This window comes from Aythya marila (genome assembly GCF_965140915.1).
Source record: "Aythya marila genome assembly, chromosome: 3".
NCBI classification, from domain to species: domain Eukaryota; kingdom Metazoa; phylum Chordata; class Aves; order Anseriformes; family Anatidae; genus Aythya; species Aythya marila.
In genome coordinates, this window is record NC_139044.1 from 44,702,005 (window position 1) to 44,723,841 (window position 21,837).

The window sequence follows — 21,837 nt, forward strand, 5'->3', positions numbered from 1 at the left end:
ACCAGCAGCATTTGCAGAGATGCTCCGGACAGAAAGCACCCCCATGGGGCAGGGGCAGGGGCAGGGGCAGGGGCAGGCAGGAGCCTCCCCCTCGCGGGGAGGAGGCAGCGCACCGCCCCGAGAGGTGGCCCCGGCGTTGCCCGGAGCCGCAGCCCTCCTCCCTCCTCCCCTCCTCCTCCTCCTCCTCCTCCTCCTGCTGCTCCCTCCCCGCTCCCCACCTCTCCTCCAAAACCTGCGGAGCCGCCGCGGCCCGGCTGCAGTCTCCGCGCCGCCCCGGGGCCGGCCGCAGCCCCGCCGCCTCCCCGCCGCCTCCCTGCCATGGCCGAGCCCGCGGCCCAGCGCTGAGGATGCTGCTGGGCGCCCCGCGGCCGGGAGGGGGCGGCGGCTGGGACCGCGGCCGGGTGGGCGAGAGGCTGCAGGCGGCCCTGGCCGGGCTGCGGGAGCTCCAGGTGCTGCGGGAGCAGCAGCGGGACCTGGTGCGGGCCGCCCTGGCTATGCCGCAGAGGGGCCCGGCCGCCGCCGGCGAGCAGCCCCTGTGCGCCCGCAGCAAGGAGCGCCGGCTGGAGGCAACCCTCAGCGCCCTCAAGGAGCAGCTGGTAAGGGACGGGACGGGGTCCCGGTGGTCCCCCGGGGTGCGGAGGGGAGCCGTACAGCCCAGGTGGGGGACAGCGGGGCTCCTCGGAGCCTGCGGGGCTTGGCAGAAAGTGCCCACCAGGTGGGAAAGCGCCGCGGCGGGCATGGCGAGATTAAAGGACATGGTTAAACGCATAGAAAACGCCGGCGAGCGGACTGCCGGCCGCTTGGTTGGCTGTCAGTAATGATTCCAGCTAATGGCTCCGCTTGGTGTATATATAAGAAAAGAAAAAAAAAGAACTGAAAGCGTTTATTGCCGGTCTGGGGCCACTGGGTTAACAGCAGCACCCGGTGACCTCTGGCCGTAGCGGCTATCATTTCTTCCTTATGTCAGCTGGTGTGCTTTTGTTACTGGTTTGTTTATATACATCTCAAATAAGGTCTGAAAATAGAAGATTATCTCGTTAGGACTTCGCTGGCACCTCGGAAGGCTTTCAAGGACACGGGAGAAACTAGCGGATAAAATGGAAGGGGCTGGGATTAGATTTATTTCCCGGGACGTGCGGGAGCTGGGAGGGCGGCAGTAACTCGGCTCCACGGCGGAGAGGGACGGGTCTCACCAGTAGGTGCCAGTGCAGGTTTGGGAAGCATCCTCTGGGGGTGCCTGCAGCTTGCGAGGGACGGCTCCGAAACGTGTAAAACCGAGGGTCGGGTTCCTCAGCCACGCTGCGGTTGTGCGAGCGCCTGGAGCTGCGGTACAGCGCGCTTCCGACGGACCTGCGGCTGCTGGAAGCCTTCCAGCAGGGCATACCTGCTGTTGGTCTCTTCCCTGCAAATTTCAGACGTATATTTAAGCATAGGTGCAGACCTCGGCTTTGCATAAGACTAAAATAAACCTGAGAGAAAAGAGACTTTTCAAAGTAGGATTTCACACATCCTAGGAACTCAGAGACCACAGGCTGAAAAAAGTTTCTTGGTGCCTTGTGAACAGGACATTGCAGTCAAACCCCTTGAAAATGGTGTTCACGATCACAGGAAGTTAAGTTAAAGCTAAAAGCAATAGAGAATGCAAAGCACGGCATTGCTCAGGGAGTGTTGTGTCTTCACCAGTGTTGTTCTTGGCCCAGGGATGGTAGAGTCTGTGATCACAGCTCTATAGGCTTTCAGATGGAGAAACTCATTAACAATGTAAACGTGGCTTTGCCTTGGAGTGCATCTTGATCCAAGTTTCACGTAGGGCTGTAGCCCTAGGCTTTTGTGTGGTCATAGCTGCATTCATAAAAAGTTTGGTCCTTGTCACATAAAACGTGGAAATTGTATCAGATGGAGCTGGCTCGAGGCTTCTCAGCAGTGGAAGCAAGACAGATAAGAGTCACACCAGGCTTCTTCTGTGCTGGGAGGGTGAGTAACAAGCACAGAAGCTTCCTGAGGTGTCAAATGCCACCAGCAGGAATGGGTGGAGTGGAGCCGTCAAATCTTTTAGGGACCACTTGCAGATGCCACTCCAGCATCCCAATCTCTTTCCCAGCAGCGGGTGCTTGCAGCAGCCAGCAGCTAACCTTTCCAGCAGTCTGCTGTAGGCAGCAAGGCCACAGGCTTTCTGCTGCCCCTAGCAGGCACATCCTTTTTTGTCCCTAGTCAGTGGCTCTTTTTGGTGTCCAGGGGCTCTTCTGGCAGAGCTTCAAGTTACCGCAGTGCAGGCAGCGAGTCTGTAGCAGAGACTGGGAAGAGAAGCAGAGCTGTGATGCTATCTACCCTCAGTGATCCCAGAGGTGCTAAACAGGTCTCTCGGCCAAATTCTTTTGTGGTGACCTAGAGGACAAAGAAGAGATGCATATTCAGGCTAAGGCAAAGGAAGAATTCTATGACATTTCCACTAAGTGGGTAGATGTCTAAGGCAGCAGCATACAGTATTGTTCATGTTTTCTCAGGGAACATATTTATAAAACCTCATTGATTTGAGTCCAATGATCTTACTTTGCAAGCTTTCGTGTGGCTTACAATGTTGTAAAAATGTGGAGAAGGGACAGAAATTATACTGAAGAGGAAAAAAAAATGATTGGTACCATGCTTTTTGTGCAGATTTTTTTCCCCTTTAAATATTTTTAAATGGAAGAAAGCTTCTTTTACATCCTGGAGATTATTTTTTTTAATATATATTAAAATAAAGTTTTTCTCAGCTGTTTTTTTGTTTGTTTGTTTGTTTGTTTGTTTTTTCTCAACTGAGAAAAGCGTGTGCTTCCAGAAGGGATTAATGTCACACCAGAATAAGTGTCTGAGATAGGTGAAATTGACCTTCCTCTGAAACTGGCTACTTTGCAGACTCAGTTACAAAAAGACCCAAGGGTGAATGGATTTTAGATGCACAGACCTAGGTAAGATTAGTGCTATCTTTTGTCCATTCCAAAATGCAGTTGGATTAATAAAATTATCAGGTGCCATTCTACAACCACAGCAAGAAACGTCAAAACCCTCTTTAGCTGAAGTGAGCTGATTAATAGCAGAGCGGAGTAGTTAAACATGACCAGTGCTTTTTGGTACCTTGTTTTGGGGTGCCAGTTTCTGTAGATTCAAAGGAACCTGCTTTTCAGAGGGTGTTCTTCTGAAAAATGGATGGTATGACAATATTTTTGGCTCCCAGAAACCATAGTCCATCGATAGCATGAGTTGATTTGGAAGTCTGGTCCTACTTTGTGCGGTGTGCAGAAGTCTTTACAGCTGCATTGCCCAAAGCAAACAGATGGCTTCACCTGCAAGGTTTTGTCTCATGTAAAATTCATGTTGTGAATTGAGAAAGAGCGTGTTCGGGGTTTGTTGTTCTGGGTGCCGCTCAGTGTGGTTATTGGAACAATAACAACCTCAAGCAGCACGCTGGAAAACCTGTCCTTACCCAGCCAGAGTGAGACGTGCTTGTTGTCTTGGAGAGCAGAAGGAGTTAACTGAAAGATCAAAGCTATGAAGTCTGCCAGAAACATGAAAACCCAATGGTGTGAGGCACCATAAAAGGGTTAAAACGATGATGTAAATCATGTGTGTTGGTTAAAATGCTGTGAAAGCGCAGACAGAACCTGGAGGTATAATAAATAATCTTTGAATACCTGAGAGCCTTGTGGCCTCTCCGTCATTAATCAGAAACCACAGACTGAGGGATTGGCTGGCGAAACATTAATCATTAAGCAATTAATTCCAGCCGTGAAAACAAAACTTTGTGATTTCCTGAGTAGGTGAGATTGAAGGAAGCATGGCATGTCTTTGCTTTTTCACCATAAAGGAAATAAAGAAGTACTGAGGAGGTCATGCATTCATCATTCAGACGGGATAGAAAATATCCTTTATTATCCAGGTCTTCCTTTTGTTTGTAGGAAACAGGAAGAGTGAAAATCACCACCTGTATTCCTAGGGAGCAGTAATGAGCTTGCTGAGCTTAAACATTTCTAGACATGCAACGCTGATAAAATGGGGTTTTACTTCTTGTGTGTTATATGTCCCTCCGGTTCCCTAAAACAGTGTGCTAGAAATACCTTTTAGTTTTCCCAACAGCACCAACAACCGTAACAGTTGTCTTGTGAGACTTGAAACATCTGTCTTTTCTCTCTTCTTTGATTTTCAGTTTCTAATCACTTACTGATTAGCTCAGGATCTTAGCTTTCCTTGCATTTTGTATTTGTAGCTGTGGAGAACCCTAAAAATGCAGATCTTAAAAGCTGAATAATGATAACACAGGGAAAGTAGAGCTGAAAATGCATACATGTACATACTGATTTTAATTTTGTGTATGTTGTTTAATGTTGTATATACTTTAATTAGTTAGGGGACCTAAATATTATTTATTTGAGGTTGGAAATGCTGTTAGAGCTGCACTTTTATATGTGAAATGTAGGCACAAAGAATCTTTTTCAAGAAGAGTGCCTTTCTCGCTGTTACTGAACAGAAACCTGGCCTCACAAGGGCTGCGAGCACAACTTTACAGCCACCCTGAAGAGAATACCTTTCTGTGAAGTATTGTAGGATGCATGGTTAGGCATGATATAATTAAAAGCTGCCTAAATAGCGGCTGGGCTTACATAATTTGCCAAGTGCCATGTGAGAAGTTGGTGACAGAAAGCAACTGTGGTTCTTTGGCTGGTACCCTAATTCCTGGCCATCTGTCCCCCTACGCTGTCCGTGTAAGTGTTGGGGGGAGCAACTGCGGGAGCTGTTACCACAGATCAGTCTGGTCAGTGACCACAGTAGGCAAAGGCCCTCGTTGCTGGCTTCTGAGGGGTTATTTGCAAGCTTGAAGGCACCATTTTTTTTAAATACAGACGTTTCCACAAGAAAATTCAAGAGACGCATTCTTCCTACTTATAATGTGCGGAAACAGCTAGCCATGAGACATGCAAGGGAAATTTTCAGCAGCAGAGACGGTGTATTTCATGTAGTGTACCCTTCCTACTGTAAAGAGATGCTACCAGAGCTAAGGGCTTTGCAGAGTGCAGTAAGCTACCTGTGCTCCATGTGGTGATAAGATACCTTTATACACAGTCGTTTCCTTTCATCAGAACATATCTTTGAGTTCACTCAAGCAATCCATAATGTTTCTCTCATCCTCTGCCCAGAGGCGGTGTATGGCAAAATGCAGTGCATATATTAGTGTGATAATTAGTCAGGAGATTACCGTCCTCTTTAGTTAGACAGTCCCTGCTATAGGTGTAACAAAACAAGGGAAGTTGAAGTAGCATATTCAGTATGAGAAGTTCTAAGAAAACATTCAGCTGGGCAGAAGGCAATATATGCTGAGAAACAAAATGTTTTGTACTTGCCTGTTATGTCAGGCTCATTACAGAGATCCATTTGCAACAGTCCCTAGCTAAGCAAAACATTTCACGAGTGCAGAATCTGTCCGGCACAGATGGCCTGAATTCACGTGTTGCTGCTGAGATTCTAACTGCGATTATTCTTCATTTTCCCTTTCTTTCCTTGACTTGCAAATCAGTCTCGTTTAAGAAGACAGGATGTCGGCTTGAAAAGCCACCTGGACCAGCTTGACCAGCGAATAAGCGAGCTGAAGCTGGATGTCAGCAAGACCTCCAGTGAATACCTGGACAGTGACAGCCGCCCCAGCTCAGGTAACGTGCACCCTGTCCTTTATTTCCAGGAGTGTGGTCCCAGTAGAACTGAAGGATGTCAACCACTGAGCAAAACTCTGTGTGATGTTTGGTAAGAAAGAGTGCCCCAGGGCTGAGGTGGAGAGTAGTGATGTGGCATTGAGCGCACACACAGAGCTAGTGAGAATTTGCCTGCAAAGTGGATTTAATTGGAAAATGCTGTTTCACTCAACAGGATTTTTTCTGGAAATTTTCGATTAAAAAATAGACATTTTAGCAACTAAGAGAAGGAGAAGACAAATTTATTAATTAATTACCATGTTCAGTGCAAAATGGCCATTGGCAAAAGGTCTAAAGTACTTACTAGAAGCGAAGGAGACCAATACCTTAAACCTGCAGTCTTGAACATCAGTAAAGCCTTAAAGATCACAACCACTGCAGTGCTCTCACCTAACGAATGTTTGATCATTTGTATAAAAATGAGTTAATGAATAAAGCTCTATTAAAAGACACTGAGTAACAACACTCCAGCAGTCTGCTGAGTAACATTCTCATGGACAAGAGAGAGACGGAGTTTCAGGTTTCTGTTGTGATTCACAGGGAGAGCTGAACTGAAGTCTTTTATAGCTGGGATGTCTGTTAAAACCGGTTTCTGTTATCTAGTCTGGGACAAAGGGAACACCTCTTTTTAAACAAAATTTTGAAAAACCTTAAGTCTACCTTGATACAAGGAAAGAATTTTTATTTTATTTTTTTTTTGAATCTTGAAAGCTTGTACGATATGAGAAAATCTTTTTATGTCTTATCTGTATCTATACATTGAATAGTAGTAATTTCCTGAAGCATTACAAATAGCTGAGCAGGAATAAAGCTTCTTACCACTAACTACTTCTTCCAACAGTTTTGTTCCACATGCAGTTTATGTGGATATGCATACAAATTTGCAGGATGATACTTACAGTGTGTATAAAAGTTCAAGTTTCCATGAGTGTTTAAGTTCAGGAGTTATTCACTTAGGCATATACACAGTTTAAAAGGAAACAGCATCCTTTTCAATTTGCTTTATATAGAGAAGAATTACAAAAATTCCCACATTGAACTGACACAGAGCCTTATTTCGTAGTTCCATAATTAATTAGCAATGATGGTAGGACCTGGAGAGACAAGATAACCTCCACTCTGTGCCCTCAGATATTCCAGCTATCATAGACTTGGCAGCTCTGATCACAGGCTAGTTTTGCTCTACTGTCCCAAATGAGCTGTGCTTGTATGCACCTAGCACAAGTTGCAACAGCATATGATGGCTGTTTTACACCAGTTGCATAATAGTCCCCAAAGGTGTTCTTCAATAAAGAACAGAGCATGATGGTGCTGCACTTCACCCCACCTCACGCTAAGAACTAAGTGCACATGTCTGTCCTGAGCTGGCTTAGGGCCTAAGGAAATATGCAGAAGCCCAATAAAAGGTAGTTGAATTAGTTGAATTGGAGTATGCCTTTGCAAAAGTTACCCCCCAAAAATGGTGACAAATTTAGACCTGGGGCAAATAGCAAATGGAGATTTATCTTATTCTCTGCACGTTTCTTCTACAGAGCATATTTAGTAACTGTAAGTTGGAAATATCTTCCTATTTATTTCACCTCTGCAGGCTTCTACGACCTGAGTGATGGTGGTTCTTGCTCACTCTCCAATTCTTGTACCTCTGTGTACAGTGAGTCCATCTCCTCCTCCCACACCAGTCTCTTGCCCAGCTCTCAACACCCTAAGGCAAGGCTCAGTGTGTTTGATTACCGACCCAAGTCTGCAGATGAAACTACTGTGCATACCACCAGCTTCCAACAGCAGGACACCTATGCCAGCGATGGATGTCGGATTACAGCGAGCACAGACGTTTCTGGGACTCCTGCCAGGTCCAGACCGAGGCCAGTTTCCACAGGTAATTGATTGCAGAGCTGGGTACTCATTCAAGAGAAGGGCAGAGTCCTGGCTATTACTCTTAGAACCTTGTACACCAATAGTGTAATCAATACATAGCATTCATTTTAAATGTACAAAGTGAGAATTAATTGAAACCACAGAGCCTTGCCATTTACTGTACAACTTCCACTTGTCTCAGACTCAGATACTTTTAAATAATAGCAAATATGAGGAGGTATGCAATTAGAGATGGGAAAGTACTTAAGTGCATGAGGTAAAATTGTAATGAATGTCTAGTTATTTTTTTTTAATTTATCTGTTTGAGAAATCAGTAAAATTGCATACTTGAAATGTCTTATGTAAAAGTACAGTGATGCATGAAAAATATAGGGTGAATTCAGTATTAGAACTATTGCATTTTACTGAGAAAGATTTTCCAAGAATTTGAAGGAGAAAAAGCTATTTCCAGACTTAGTGTCAGTGTTCCCAATCTGCCCCAAAATAGCATGATAAGACTTAGTTTGCTAGCCATATTTACTGAAAGTAATGTGCACACACGATATTCTTCATACTTTAAAATGTACAGTTAGGGATAACAGACACCAAAGGTTAATCACCTATCTATGAACTGCTCTTGAGCCTAATACTGGACCAAACGTAAATTTGCCTCACACCTTTATGCATAATAGACAAACCTACTAGTTCTCTGAGTCCCTTGTTCATGTAGCTGTGAAGTGCCATCATATTATTTTCCATTTTGGTCCTTCCATATCCTCAGAGCAGCCTCGTGCTAGTACAGTTCTTAGGGTGACCCAGTCAGACGTGTTGCTGTTCCATTATAGAAACAGTGGAGTCACAGAGAACGTCTTTTCAAGTACAACATCTCTCTGGAGTCATTCCCACACCTTCCTTACCTGAACTAGCTCACCCCTGGCTTGCTGAGAGCTGAAACAAAGACCCCCTGTTATGTACAAGTCTGTGCAGACACACCTGAAGCAATGGTGGTAAATTGCAGTATAAAAACAAATTGTTCTCAAGGCTTCTCAGATGCTGGGGAGGAAGAAGTGTTGATCTTAATGATCCGTGGCTTCCAAGTTCAGATTACAGACTTGGTATTGTATCAGAAACATGCAACGTTTTGCTCTTAGCAAATGTGGCTTTATGCGTGTAGGGTATGGAGATAGATTAGCAGAAAAAGGGATAAGTAATGTTAAGAAGAGGTGTGGGAGTGAGGGCACAGACCTCCTTTAGTCCTCCTTCCCCTTTTATACGTCCCACTCCTTTCTTCCTGGCTACAACCTCTTACTTCATTCAGCGTGAGAACCATAAGTGGTGGGATTGTTGCCTCTGTGGAGAAAGAAACAATTTCTGTGAAGCTGGCCATGTTGCAGAGAAGTGAGTCAAGATTTTACTTCAAAAAAGCATTGTTTGGAAAGGAGAAAAAAATTCTCATTTCCTCCCCCTAGCTTGTCCCTGCTGAAAACTGCAGGTACAAACAGATTTCCTGTTGCCACAGAAAGAAAAGGCAAGCTTGCTAAAACACCACACACGCACAGTATTCTTTTGACCCCTTCCTGGTTTGTTTGTGGTGGCTGAGTCACTGCTCCTTTGACTGATTTTTTGCATAGCTGTTCATTTTGTAGTAGAATAAGTGATTTTTGTTAAAAGCTTGTGATACTGATCCTTTTTCACCTCACTATAATGAGTCTGGACTACCGTTACACGAAAGCATCCTTCGTTTGAGCTAGAACATGTGCTAGAGTGTCTTCTCTTTTAACGTAATGTTGGGGAAAAATCAGTTTGTGGTAAAACCATGTCCTTTTTTGTGGAATTTCTATGCTGTGCACAGAAGGTAAAAAGCAAAGGGAAAAGAGAACACTGCTACACACTGCCAATTTCCTAAAGAATTTTCACGTTGTAGTTATGTTGTTTGAGACATCATCATCCTGAACTGCTGAAGCAGTTCTTTAAGTGCCTTAGGTAGGAAACTGCTGACAGCTCCAAATTTTGAAGTCTCCCAGAAGCTTCCTTGGACAGGAGAGAGGCAGTCACTCCTGGATTTAATGTTTGGGTTTCCTGGCGGCATGAAGTAGCCAGGAAAGTAGCTAGCAGAGGATTTGTTGACACTGCAGCCTGCACTGTCATACCAAGAAATCCAAGCAGACTGCAGATGGTTCCAGCACTCTTGGTATCTATCGGAGGTAACACAGCACCATGGTGCTCTACCGGCTGACTTGTCCAGATGGAGCAGTCCTGCTCATGAAACACAACCTGGCTCTCACAGAGCAGATGTTCCTGAGAGGAAAGTCCAGCAATCTGGTGTAACTTGCCCTTAGGTTTTTTTTTTCTTTGTCAAAATTAAAAGGTTCTCTAGCCCATTTTTCTACACACTTAAGGTTGACTTTTTTAAAATCTGCACACATAATTACAGCAGACATGATTTTGTGCCTTTTAATAAAAGCTCAGAATATTTTGTTCTGAAATTAAATGCTCCAAGAAGTTTGGAGACTTAAAGGCATTGACTGGTGATGTTGTCAAATAAAATTAGAGATTCAGTTAGGAGGTTTTATTGGATTTCAGGTTGAGGAAAAGTAGAATCACTTCATTGTGGCCTGTCAAGACACCTGAGTCTTAATGTCTCTGCACTGTAGGTTGAGTGCCTCTGTTCAGTAATGCCTTACTGAAGCAAGATGCAAAAAAAACACAGCTACAGCTTGCAACTGTGAAGAGTTTAAGAAATACCTGGTGTCTGTTCAAGTCTTCTTAAACAAGCTGGTTGAGTACTGTAGATTTTTCTAAAATGCATGATATAAAAGGGTTGGAGGAGAAACTGGAATTCAGATTTCACCACTTTTTAAAAAAATAAAGATACTGTTGACTATTTGGTAGACTCTTGCATGCTGGAAATTCCAGGAATTTCTTTCTAAGTTATAGATTTGGTTTTGGTTTTGTTTGCTTTTTCAAGCTAACAAACAAAAAGTTATTTAGTCAGAGGAAGTCTTTATCCCATCCTGGGGGAAAAGTATGAAAAAAAATATATCTGTTGTATTGGATAATTCTGGTTAGACGCTTCAGGCTTAAAATCTATTGGATTCACTTTTTTTCTCTACTAAGAAATAAAAACAACTTCTTATTTTTGGTTGATTGGATTCCTGTTGGTCTGTGTTGCTTGAGAACATTTTTATATATACACAGATTTACTGTCATCCAAGTAGCACAGTTCAAATTTCCTGCGAAGGCATCAGTTTTATCATTGGTGTTAAAAGGCATTCTAATCTCCATTATGCTGAGGTGAATAAGAGCCCTGAGCTAATTCAGTGTTCTTGGAGGACTGAAAGGCTTTCTGCATTCCTGCTACTGATTTTAGTATAAGTTAGCACATCCCTCTGAAATAACACTTTTAATATAAGCCAGCTTGAGTGTAATTGTCTGTGATTTAATTAGGTTATTTATTTTCATCCACTGTGTAGGTGACTTGGAAAGACTCATTCCAGCAGACAGTAGATTTCAGACAGAGACAGATCACAAATCCTCATTGCCTCCGTGCCATGCAGACTTGCAGCTGCACAGCGTGGACCCCAAGTTCCAGAATGATCTGGTCTCCAAGAATGGCATCGATGTGTACCCTTACCCAAGCCCCCTTCATGCGGTGGCTTTACAAAGTCCCCTTTTCTCCCTGATGGGGACATCCCCAGAAGCAGACCTCCAGGCTTCCCCCAGCAAACCCATGCCTAATGCGACAGGTCCCAGCTTGATTAGGACTAGGCCAACCGCTGAGGCCAAGCCGGGGGGTTACATCAATAAGTTACTGCAACTGACGAGATGCAAAGGGAACAATCGAGCTGATGCCAGTGAGCGGGTTTCGACAAAGAGCCAGCCAGCCACAATGCACCAGAGACTCATTATAACCCCCAGCGCTGGTGGAGTGAAAATTAACAGCAGCGGTAGCCAGCTGGAAAAACAAGCAAGTTCTCTGGAAAGTAACAAAGCTGAAGGAAAGCTGCAGAGAGAGATGCCTGAGGGGGAATGTGCCAAGCAGCAGGAGACCATGCGCTGTGTGAATGAGGAACAGCCGTCCACTCTCCCTGACACAGAGCCATCAGCTGTGAATAGTTGTTATCCTGCCAAGTCAGCGGCTAGGGGCTCTCCGCTGGCAGAGGCAATGGAGGTCAGTGCAGATTGCAGTTCATCCTGCTCGCAGCTGTGCCAGGAGGACTCCAGCCTGGGCAACTGGAATGCTAAAGCTGTCCCTCCCAGAAAGCTGCCCCTCAAAAGAAGTGGCAATGCCAAACTGGGTAGCACTGGAGGGCATGAGCGAGCTGCACGAGGTGAGTTTGTTCACGCCCAGTTTGTCCCTGCAGAATCCCACCAAGTCCGAGTCAAGTTTGCCAGCTCCAAAACAAAAGCAGTGAAGATAAAGAGGAGGAACAGCGAAAAGGTGCTACGTCCTGGGAAGCAAGCCTTTTGTGTGGAGAAGGCAAGAGGGGCTCATGGGGCTGCCAGGCCGCCTGCTGAGTGGAATCAGCCCCAAAGACCACACGCAGTGAAGAGCCTCATCCGGAGACCTTCGTACTCTGGTGATGTGAGTGGCAGGTCGTGCTCAGAGTCTAGCCTGTTCCCTGCACAGGTCAAGCTGCCCACCACACCATCCAGGTCTGAGCTCTACAGAGCTTCTGCCAACGTGCTGTATTCCCTTGAAGGAGCTTCTGCAGACACAACCAACAAGAAGAAGCAGCAGCGCAAGTGGCAGTCCACGGTGGAGATCTCTGCCAAGGCCCATGGGGCCAGCTCCTCTGGCCTAGGAGCAGCGAAGCAGCCAGCAAGGAGAGCCAGTGTCCTGCGCACCCTCAGCATGAGGGCTCGCTCCAAGAGTCATCACCACGGAGCTTACGCCAGAAGCGAGTCAGACCACTCTGAGTACTCTGCAGAGTGTGCTTCCCTCTTCCACTCCACCATTGCGGAGACCAGCGAAGGGGAGGTCAGCGATTTCACAGCTAACCGTTTTGGGGACAGTGAATCCAGTGAAAGTGACTCGGATGGCAGCAGTAACAGCAGCAGCCTCGCACTTGACTATGATGAGGGGGATGAAAGTGAGCTGATTTGGCCCGAAGGTTCAGTCAGACAATCAGGGACTGTCCAGGTCTCATCCAGGCCTCTTCCCCCAGTGCCCAAAATCTGTCGCATCAAAGCTTCAAAGGCACTAAAGAAGAAGATTAGGAGATTCCAACCCGCTTCTCTGAAGGTTATGACCATGGTTTAAGGGAGAGTGAGCATTTGTTTCTTTCCTTGAGACATCCTGCTGGCTCTCATTTGCAAAACAAGAAGACCGATGTGCAGAGAAAAGGACCTGTTTAAACGAACTTTTAACAATCCCTGAGTCAACACAAGGGATCTTTTTGTTTGTTAATGCCTGGACATAAATGTCACATTATCTAATTTCCTCTTTTGCCATTTATTCTGTAAATATGGATCTGTGTATATTGTGTGATGCCTTTTTTTTACTATGCAGAAGGGTCACCATGGTAAAAATAAAATGCCAGGAAGAGATGACATGTTCAAACAACCTCTGCCATAAGATTTTGCAGGCAGTCTCTTGTACATATGCACCCACAGTATCAGTCTCAGACATAAGAGCCTCCTAAGAAGAGGGGCTCTTTCCAATTGGAGATTTGGGAACATCCCTCCCTCTTGTAAGTAATTCTGTGCAGTCTGAAGGAGCGTTAACCACCCACCTATGGAAAAGCTCTCAGTGCTGTCTGTAGTTCTTTCTTTCATGTCAACCATTCATGTACCATCTCCCAACCACAGGAGGACAAGTCTGTTCTTCAATAGAAACATACCATGCTTATTCAAAAGGCAAAGACATGTTTGTAAATGAGAACAAGACTTAAGTCTGTTTTCAAAACTGAGAGAATAGGGTTTTTCCTTCAACCCCTTCTCTATATGATTTTCTATGTTATTGTTCATTTATTGAATGAGTGAAAGAACATGAGGGCTCAGTACCATGGTGTGTGGATAGCTGGGACTGAGATTATAGCTTTGCCCCTGAAATTGCAGACTCAATAAATACTATTTAATGTACTTCTAAAGGCTATATTTGTCTGACTTTCATGTCTAAAGAAAATGATTCTGAGGAAATGTAAATATTCTAACATTGCATGAGGCAAGCAGGAGGAGCGGTCTCTGGTAGAGCAGATATGCATTTTCATAATCACTGTGCCAGAGGGGTTCTGTTTTATTTTTCAGAGGGTCTCTATAGCTCTGTAGGAACCAGGGCCCTTTCAGCCTCTACCTCAAGAAACCTACCTCAGCATCTGCTTCTGACTGAGTGAATCTGAAAGCAATATTTATACTGAGGACAGAGTGGTGTTTTAACTGTCTCACTTATATTGATGCAATTTTGCTACAAGACACTCCTCATTTAAAAGGTTTATGTATGTATACACAACATATTTTGAACACATCTGAAGGCACCTATCTGAGGCTTTGAATCAGTTGCTAAACTGATGAAGTGATTTTTTTTTGTGTGTTCAGACAAGCAGTCCTAATTCTTTCCTCCGAGCACAGGAATCTGGAAGCTGAGCTGAAATTCACCCCGTGTTTACCAAAGATCAGGTATTATCCTCCTACCCTGAATACATTCCTGGCCTAGGAGATGTAGGCATTACCTCATTCAGCCCATGTACTGGGTCTGAAACAAAAGGCAAGTGCCTTAGCAGAAACTGGGGGTAAAAGAGTGTTTGTTTACTCCAAGGATTCATTAGCAAACAGAAGTATTGAAAGACTAAACTTTTAACCAATGCCTTGCTATGTTATGTTTTTAAACCACTCTATTTTCAAACCATGTTTTGAAAATGAGATAGGGAAAAGTAAAAGCTGCATGAAGTAATTCAAATATTTGGAGCTAGTGCCTAACACCATCCTTTATTTTAGCTAGTGAAGTGTTATATTTCAGCCAGTGGAGTACATTTAAGTGTTTTTTCATGGTCCCAAGAATACTTGGATGTAACTGCTCCAGTAGGATTAATGGGAGAATTTCACAGGTCTGGTGGTGGTTTCTTGTTCAGCATGTCAAGCAACAGAACAAACAAAATAGTGATTTATGCCATGTTGACTTTCTGCACTACAAAAGGATTCTTTTTCCCGTTTACACAAAAGGTTTGGTTTGGGGGAGTGTGTCAAAAGTTACATATGAACCTTTAATCCATGGGTTTTCTGTGCTTGGGTGGGGTTTTCTGGTTAGATGGGAACTTGGAGGGTGTTTTTTTTTATGGGGGAGGAAATTGTTCCTAACTAGAAAACTGCTCTGGGTAGGAGCATTCTGAAACCTAATAAACATCACCACCCAGTAGCTCCCTGCCTTTTTATCAGAGTAAGCTCAAACAATAAGTTTGTGATCACACAACTCAGTAAATCCTGCTTTAGGGTTGTTAATACTCCGTCAGAAATGCTGCCAGACATATGATGAAAGTGCTGATCCAGAGTGAACTCACACTGCCAATTCAAATAAAGAAAAATGATGACTTAATTTCATACTGACAGGTTTTATGCCAGATGAGGTATCGCTGCCTCTACTGCTCACACCTTCTGCCAGGTCAGATAACGTCTCTCCTCCCAGAGCCAGCAAAAAGCCAGCATAAAAGCATAAAGCTGGCACAAACTTCATCATCCTATGCCCTAGCTAATTTGACAGAAATATGATTATGTGCCTACACTTGATCCAAAGCAAGCCTGGAGAACCCCAGCTGTGCAGAGGATCTGCTGTTGCGTGTTGAGGTATCATCATATATGATGCCTCATCATGCACTGTGATGCCACTGAGCTGTGGCTTTCTGGGAAGGACGGCACTGGTGGTGTTCAGGGCAGGGTGGACAGTAGCTTTCCCACCAACCACTGCTTGTTCTTGCTTCCCAAAGCTCTTGGTACAATGGGGGGCTGAGTGCTGTCTCTGGGGAGCTTCATCCCACAGTGGTGGAGATGGTAACAAAGTCCCTTGGAAGGAAATTGGATCTATTTCAGCCGCCTTACTCCAGGATAGTGGACCTTCTCCCTGGCACTTCCTTTGGAAATTCATTGGTTTCCTCTGCTGGAGCAGAAACTGCTGGGATCTGAGCCCTGGAGGCAAGAAGTAGGACAGCACAAGGCAAAGTGGGAGACTCAGATGGCCAATACTGCAGCAACACTGGCCAAAAAAAAAAAAATACAGTTGTGGCTCCATACATTGATAAAAAGTGGTATATTTTGGTGGCACATACATTAAGAATTTAAATAACTGGGTAAGAGTGTGATGCCTATTGGTGCTCAGCCCATCTGAGACTATGGGCTAACTGCTGACAGCACTGAGGAATACCTACCTCCAAAGCAAACAGATCTGAAACATATTTAAAAACAATAAATATCTGTAAATAATTTGATGCAATACTATTTTATATATGCATGCTGAACATCACAGAAACAGCTTTCAGCTCCATATGCAGCCTAATAGTGAGAATCAGGGATGCCCAACCTTACTGATGGCCATGGCAGTACACAACAAAAATGTTCCCCACCTATTTTCCCTTTCAGAAACAATCCGCAAAATCCTTTTATCTTGCTGTGACAAGGACTATAAAGGCCTGAAAGAATGCAAAAAATGTCAGTTGGTGATTCAATTAAAAGTCTAGCACCAAACCTGACACACTTCAGGAGTGAGAAGTTTAGCACTTTTGCTGCGACTTGGTTAGCAAGTGTGCAGTTCTGACAGCTATCTGAGAAACAGCTTTATGCAGCGTCCCCATTGCAGGAGCTAACATCTGTCATCATTGCTCCTCCAAGCTCTAGTGAATCAAAATCATCCACTGCTGAAATGTGTGCATCCTACCAGCAGTTTTCTTCTGTCAAAAACCAATGATAAAACTTTGGTTTAGAAGCAAATTGCTCCTTAACCACAAAAGTGAGAAAAGAAACTGGGAGAGAGAGAATAGAAAGGGCATTAAGGAAACTTTAAGAGCAATTTGCAGAATAGATCGGCCTTATGATTTTCAAAACTTCATTAATCCTTTTATTACTCTAATAATTTTGGAATTTGGATGATTACCAGCCTCCTTGGCTTTGACACAATCTCAACTTTTCTAGTCCACATGCATTACCCAAGGCTCAAGGGAGGCATGCAGCAAAAAGAGGCATCTGTGACCTTTGTCTCAGCCAGGGGACAGGAGAGCAGCTTGCCAGGGAAGGTCTGAAGAATTCTTACTCTGATGCAATGGTGGCAGTTTTCATTTTCAAGCCCCTTTAACCCCCCTCAACCATTCAGGGGCTGAAGGAATCACCTGGCGTATGTTGAACATATGTTGACTGGGAAGACAAGCACTCCAGTTTCTGCAGCTTGCCTGTGAGGAAAGCAAACCTACAATGACCAAATATTTCAGAAGCAGCATTTAGCCTCATATCTCATACAGATGTGAGGGACATCTGGGATGCCACCAATAGCTCTTTTTCTGTACAGAGAGCTGCTGTGGTACTTCACTACAGGTGAATAGGAATCAACAGGAAATTGCTCAGCTATGGGCAGTTTCTTCATGTTTGTACATTTCAGGTTCAAAACCACTGTGGCAGTGCAGAACATCAGCAAGGTAACAGCCGCAATGAGCAGAAGTCCAGCCATCATCAATTCTGTTAATTCCATGTGCTATCTTTACAATGAAGCCTGGAGACTATTGTTAGCTAGTATTGATTTTTTTTCAAGCATTCCAGCCTTTTTCCTTTCTGTCCCTGGCTCTGCATTTGTAACTAGGGATGTAGTGCATTGAATTCACCCATTACACAATTTCAGGGAAGTCGCTGAAGCTACCCCACAGATTCCATTATACCCCCATGCCACTCTCAAGATGTCAACAAGGGGGATGATTGGGAGTGACAGATGAAATATATAAGGAGGATTTCAGACCTTGCTTTCATTCTTGGCTGGGCTGCAGGCTGTGGAAGTAACTGTGTTTGTGGCTCGTCTGCCTGGGGAGAATCCTACTACAGTGGTACATCTGTGTTAGTGGGGGAACAGGAGCAGTGAGTAGGGCTGAGTTCAGCAATGGCTTTTCATGCTTACTCTGGATTCAAAAAAAAAAAAAAAAAATTGAAAAGAGTATCAGCAATCTAGTGATCCCTGTCCCGGTAAAGCTATATTTTGAGAGAGAAGACAGTGCATAGATCAGATTGAGCAGGCAATATTGAAATCAACTGCAGATTTGCAAGCCCCAAATTAAGAATGGCAATTTCAGCAAAAAACTTGAGTGACTGGATGTGCTCAAAAGCTCTGTCAAGTCACTCTTGGTGCCTGCTTTTCAGCATCCAAGACAGAAATGTGAGGCTAACAAGTTGCTCTGAGAAATGTGTACTACTGTAAATCTTTACTCCTACATGCAATACTTTCTCTCCATTCCTAGTACCCCAAAAAGAGTCCAAAAAGCCAAAGTTTCATGTAAAGTGAAAGGTTGACTCAGTGAGTTATTACATTCAAGATTCTGTACGAAACTCTTTTACAACCTCCAAGACTGAGCTATATGGATACATTTAGTCTCCAGACCACTGCATGTGCCCTTCATCAGAAAACCAGAATTGAAACTTTCACCCACACAACAAGATGTAGCACCAAGAGCTTTATTATTCAATGTACAAATGTTTAAGACTTTGCATTGCAATGGTCCAGAATAAAACACAATGAAACCTTCATTATTGTAAGATTAGTAGCTCACTCACTAATGAAAGCCAGAAAGTTCAATTATGAAAACAGTCTTTGATTTTGACAACTCTCCAGGAATACAGAATTTGACAGCAGGATAGGTTTTTATACATATTTTTTCACTTTTCTACTTAATTTTCCTTAAAGAATAAAATGAAGAGGAGAAGGAAAAAATACATGAAGTTGAAAAAACAAAAAATAACTAAAATATTCCAAAAGGCTTTGCTTAGGCTTGACTTTAAGGTAAAAGTAGAGGCTAAAAAACAACTTATTTTGTTAGAATATAGCTGCCCATCCTTCTATGCAGTTATTTGGAAACTTTTTCTCACAGTTTGTTTTCAGAAAAGAGAAGAAGACCTTTAGGAAAAAGGCAGAAGATGAAGAAAAATACAATTATTCTGTTTTCTTAATAAGCAAAAGCATTACCTCTTCAGCCAATACAGGCTGGTTTAGGAACTACCATACTTCAGCCTACAGTGCTGGGTCAATTTTAGAAAGAAACCAATACATTGCAAAATCTGTTCAATCCTGAGGTTCTCAGCATGTGTTTCTTAATTTGTGCCCTCAGCAATTAATAAGTTTCCAGTCCTTCCTATTAACATGAAGAATGATGAAAGTTCATTTTCACATTCTTCATTAGGAAGGTCACCTGACTCAACCCTGCCTTGATGCACTGGGACATGCAAAAGGGCAAGAGCAGAGACAATTGCAGTCAGGATGGAAATTGGCTGTCTTAAACCTGTAGTGCAGAAACCATTTTTTAAACTTATTCAACAACAAGGAAATGGAAGAAGTTAATAGCTAGGGCATACCCAAAATCTCCCATGCTGAGCTCATTGGAATTAAACAGTTGCCTTATCTGCGATGCATTTTATGGGAAAGGGATAGTGAAGAGAAATTATTTGAAAAGAGAAGATTTTCCTCATTGTACAGTGCGCTCACTCACTCTGTGGCTTACCATGCTTCAGAATGTAACCAGTTCAGTATCTCTTGGCTCCCCAGTATGGCTATTTCATTGTGGCATTAATGGAAGAACAGAGCTCATCAGCTGCACTGATTGCTGGGCATCTCACCTTAGCATAGAAATACATATATTCTGTAAGGACTGAGATTTATGAGGTTATTTTTTAAATGGAAATTTGCCATACATCTTCATTTCATTAGACGTATACAAAGATATTTGAAAAGAGGCAGTTCAGCGGATGGGTGGATGCAATTATGTTCACAGACATTGTCTTGGAAGTGAAGCAGAAAGGGCTTTGGGCTATGTTGCTGTTTCTGTGTCTTGTCACAGAGTGACTGTATTTTCCAAAGAAAATAGGTCTTAATAGAGGACAGGTATTGAGAATAAAATACTGCTGATTAAAATTAGTACTGTGAACATTTCCTTTTTTTTTTTTTTTTTAATCACACCTGCAGAACCTAATGAGTTGTCTCTGATCTGACATTAGAGTGGGCTGAGTTCCTTGAAAAAAAAATAATTCCATGATGTTCTTTGTTAAGTCGAGATGTCTGGGGAAGCTTCAGATGTGCTTACTTGATATGTGCCTGAGTTATGAATCACCTAAAGTGTACTCATAACTACCTATTTGATAACTCTGCCCCAAAAAGGCAGGTATATATTGCACAAGTACAAAGTACCTCTAATAAAATGACTGTGACTGTAGAAGGGCTTTTCTAGTACTTCACGCTACATTTAGATCCTGTGGTTTTTGTTTGTGTTCTGAGTCTCCTTTGTTGCCACTGTGGCATTGGAAATGATATAATACTTGTATGCCTACAGCCACAGCTTTATAACTAGTATTTATAGAGCACGGTCTGCTTCTGGGAGGTCAGAGAGAGGTAACTGTGAAGAGTAAGCCTAATGCCAGCAGGCTTAGCTTCACTGTACCACAGCATCAACTCTCATTTCAAATTTTTCAGAGCTCACAAATCAAAAAAAAAGCCTGAAAACCACATATTGTGGCCTAAATGTCTGAGAGAAAGAGGACAAGAGGACTCCCAAGCAAGGAATCCATAAAGCCAGGACTAGGAGGAGTTCCAGGAGAGCTGAGCTGAGAAAAACAATTTCACAGTCTTATGACAAGTTATGGCAAACCAAGGGGAAAAGCCCTCCACAGATGGTGTTAAATAAGTATAGACGACAGAAACAGGCTGCAAGACAGGCAGGGCAAGTGATAAAAAGGGATGCTTTAAAGCCTGGTTATTACAGAGGGGTTAATAATTTTCCAGCTCTGTGGTTAGTACCTAACCACAGCAGCCTCCCACGCGAGGTACGGCCGGTGAGGCTGTCAGGGAGGCGCGTGTGCCAAGGAAACACTTGGGGTTGGGAGCTAAGCACCCAGTGCTGTAGAGGGATGAACGCATTTGCAGCACCCTCAAACACCCAGCCAGTGGTGCTGGGGGGTCCCTTACCTCCCACCCATGTCACTTTCCCAAGTGCTGCGAACTGCATCTGCAGCCAGAGAAGAGACAGAGGATCAAAAAAGCCAAGAAACAGAGGATCCACTGTCTTTTTTTGGGTGCATTTCAATGCAAGGAAGACACCACGCATGGTAGGCTGCATCTAGCCTGCGTTGAGCAGAGTGAGTGACCCCACTCACCACACCAGCACTCAGAGTCCTCACTCACTGCATCACTTTAGCTCCTCAGCACAAATATACAGGAGTTTCACCTTGACAAGCAAGAGGAAGATCAAGGCCTGTGTGGCTGATACACGTTTAAAGCTCTGTAAGCAGCCATGAAAATGAATAGAGATGAAATATGGCTATTTTCATACAAACTTTTCTCTACACCATCACGTATCATTAGGTAATATGATTACAGAGCTAATGTCTCTCACTTTCCCCCTTACAATTCTTTCATGACTTTTTCAAGATGACCACAGCAGCCTGTTCGTGTATGATGTGCCCTGTGACAGTCAGGCTTCACACCTTTTGTGGTGCATTGGTCCTAGTGCACAGTCTCCTCTATCTCAATAGAGTTTGCTTAATGATTTGCTGATGAAGAGAGCTATTTTTTGTGTATTCCAAGACTAACTTGAGAGCAGTCTGCCTTCAATAAAACTGCACTCTGTAAGAGAACCCGCTGTGATGATGTGGTTCACAACAGAGTCACTGCTTGTTCCCCTACAGATTCAGTTCACATCTACTTTCCAAGTATAAGAAGGCCAAGTCTGTATCCAGACTATAAAGATTATACTGTAAGTATGTAATATAAATAAACAGGCATAATAGGACTATAAGGGAGGCAGCAAGGATAATTATTGTCTTCATTAGTCACATATTGATAAGACAAACCCACCGTATGAACACAGAAATAAAGCATCCCTTGTAAGGTATAATACAGCCGTTGTACGTCAGACCTGTTTGGCTGCATAATGCTACATCACTTTTAATTGCTCCCATTTACTCAAACACCCCTAGGAAAGCACCCTTTTCCTGTAAAGTTAAAGGTCTTTCCCTGAAACACAGAGCCTACTCTCTATGGCTTACCTGGCTGCCTGAATTAGCAGACATTCTGTTATTCCTTTAATAAAACAAAAAA

At 43.7% G+C, this 21,837-nt stretch overlaps 1 protein-coding gene across 1 annotated transcript; it reads left to right on the top strand.

Annotated features, from left to right (window-relative positions):
* Positions 1-267: 267 nt before the first annotated feature.
* DACT2 (dishevelled binding antagonist of beta catenin 2) lies at positions 268-14,027 on the top strand. The gene is made up of 4 exons (XM_082755956.1): positions 268-596; positions 5,549-5,681; positions 7,309-7,596; positions 11,048-14,027. Exons 1-4 carry the CDS (start codon positions 348-350, stop codon positions 12,835-12,837), a joined length of 2,460 nt encoding a protein of 819 aa, XP_082612082.1. The 5' UTR covers positions 268-347; the 3' UTR covers positions 12,838-14,027.
* The last annotated feature ends 7,810 nt before the right edge of the window (positions 14,028-21,837 follow it).

Excerpts from the sequence above, each read along its gene's own strand:
- DACT2 (XM_082755956.1), top strand. The coding sequence starts at position 348 with ATGCTGCTGGGCGCCCCGCGGCCGGGAGGGGGCGGCGGCTGGGACCGC. Across the intron at positions 5,682-7,308 it reads TGACAGCCGCCCCAGCTCAG|GCTTCTACGACCTGAGTGAT; the intron begins GTAACGTGCACC and ends TCACCTCTGCAG. Across the intron at positions 7,597-11,047 it reads ACCGAGGCCAGTTTCCACAG|GTGACTTGGAAAGACTCATT; the intron begins GTAATTGATTGC and ends TCCACTGTGTAG.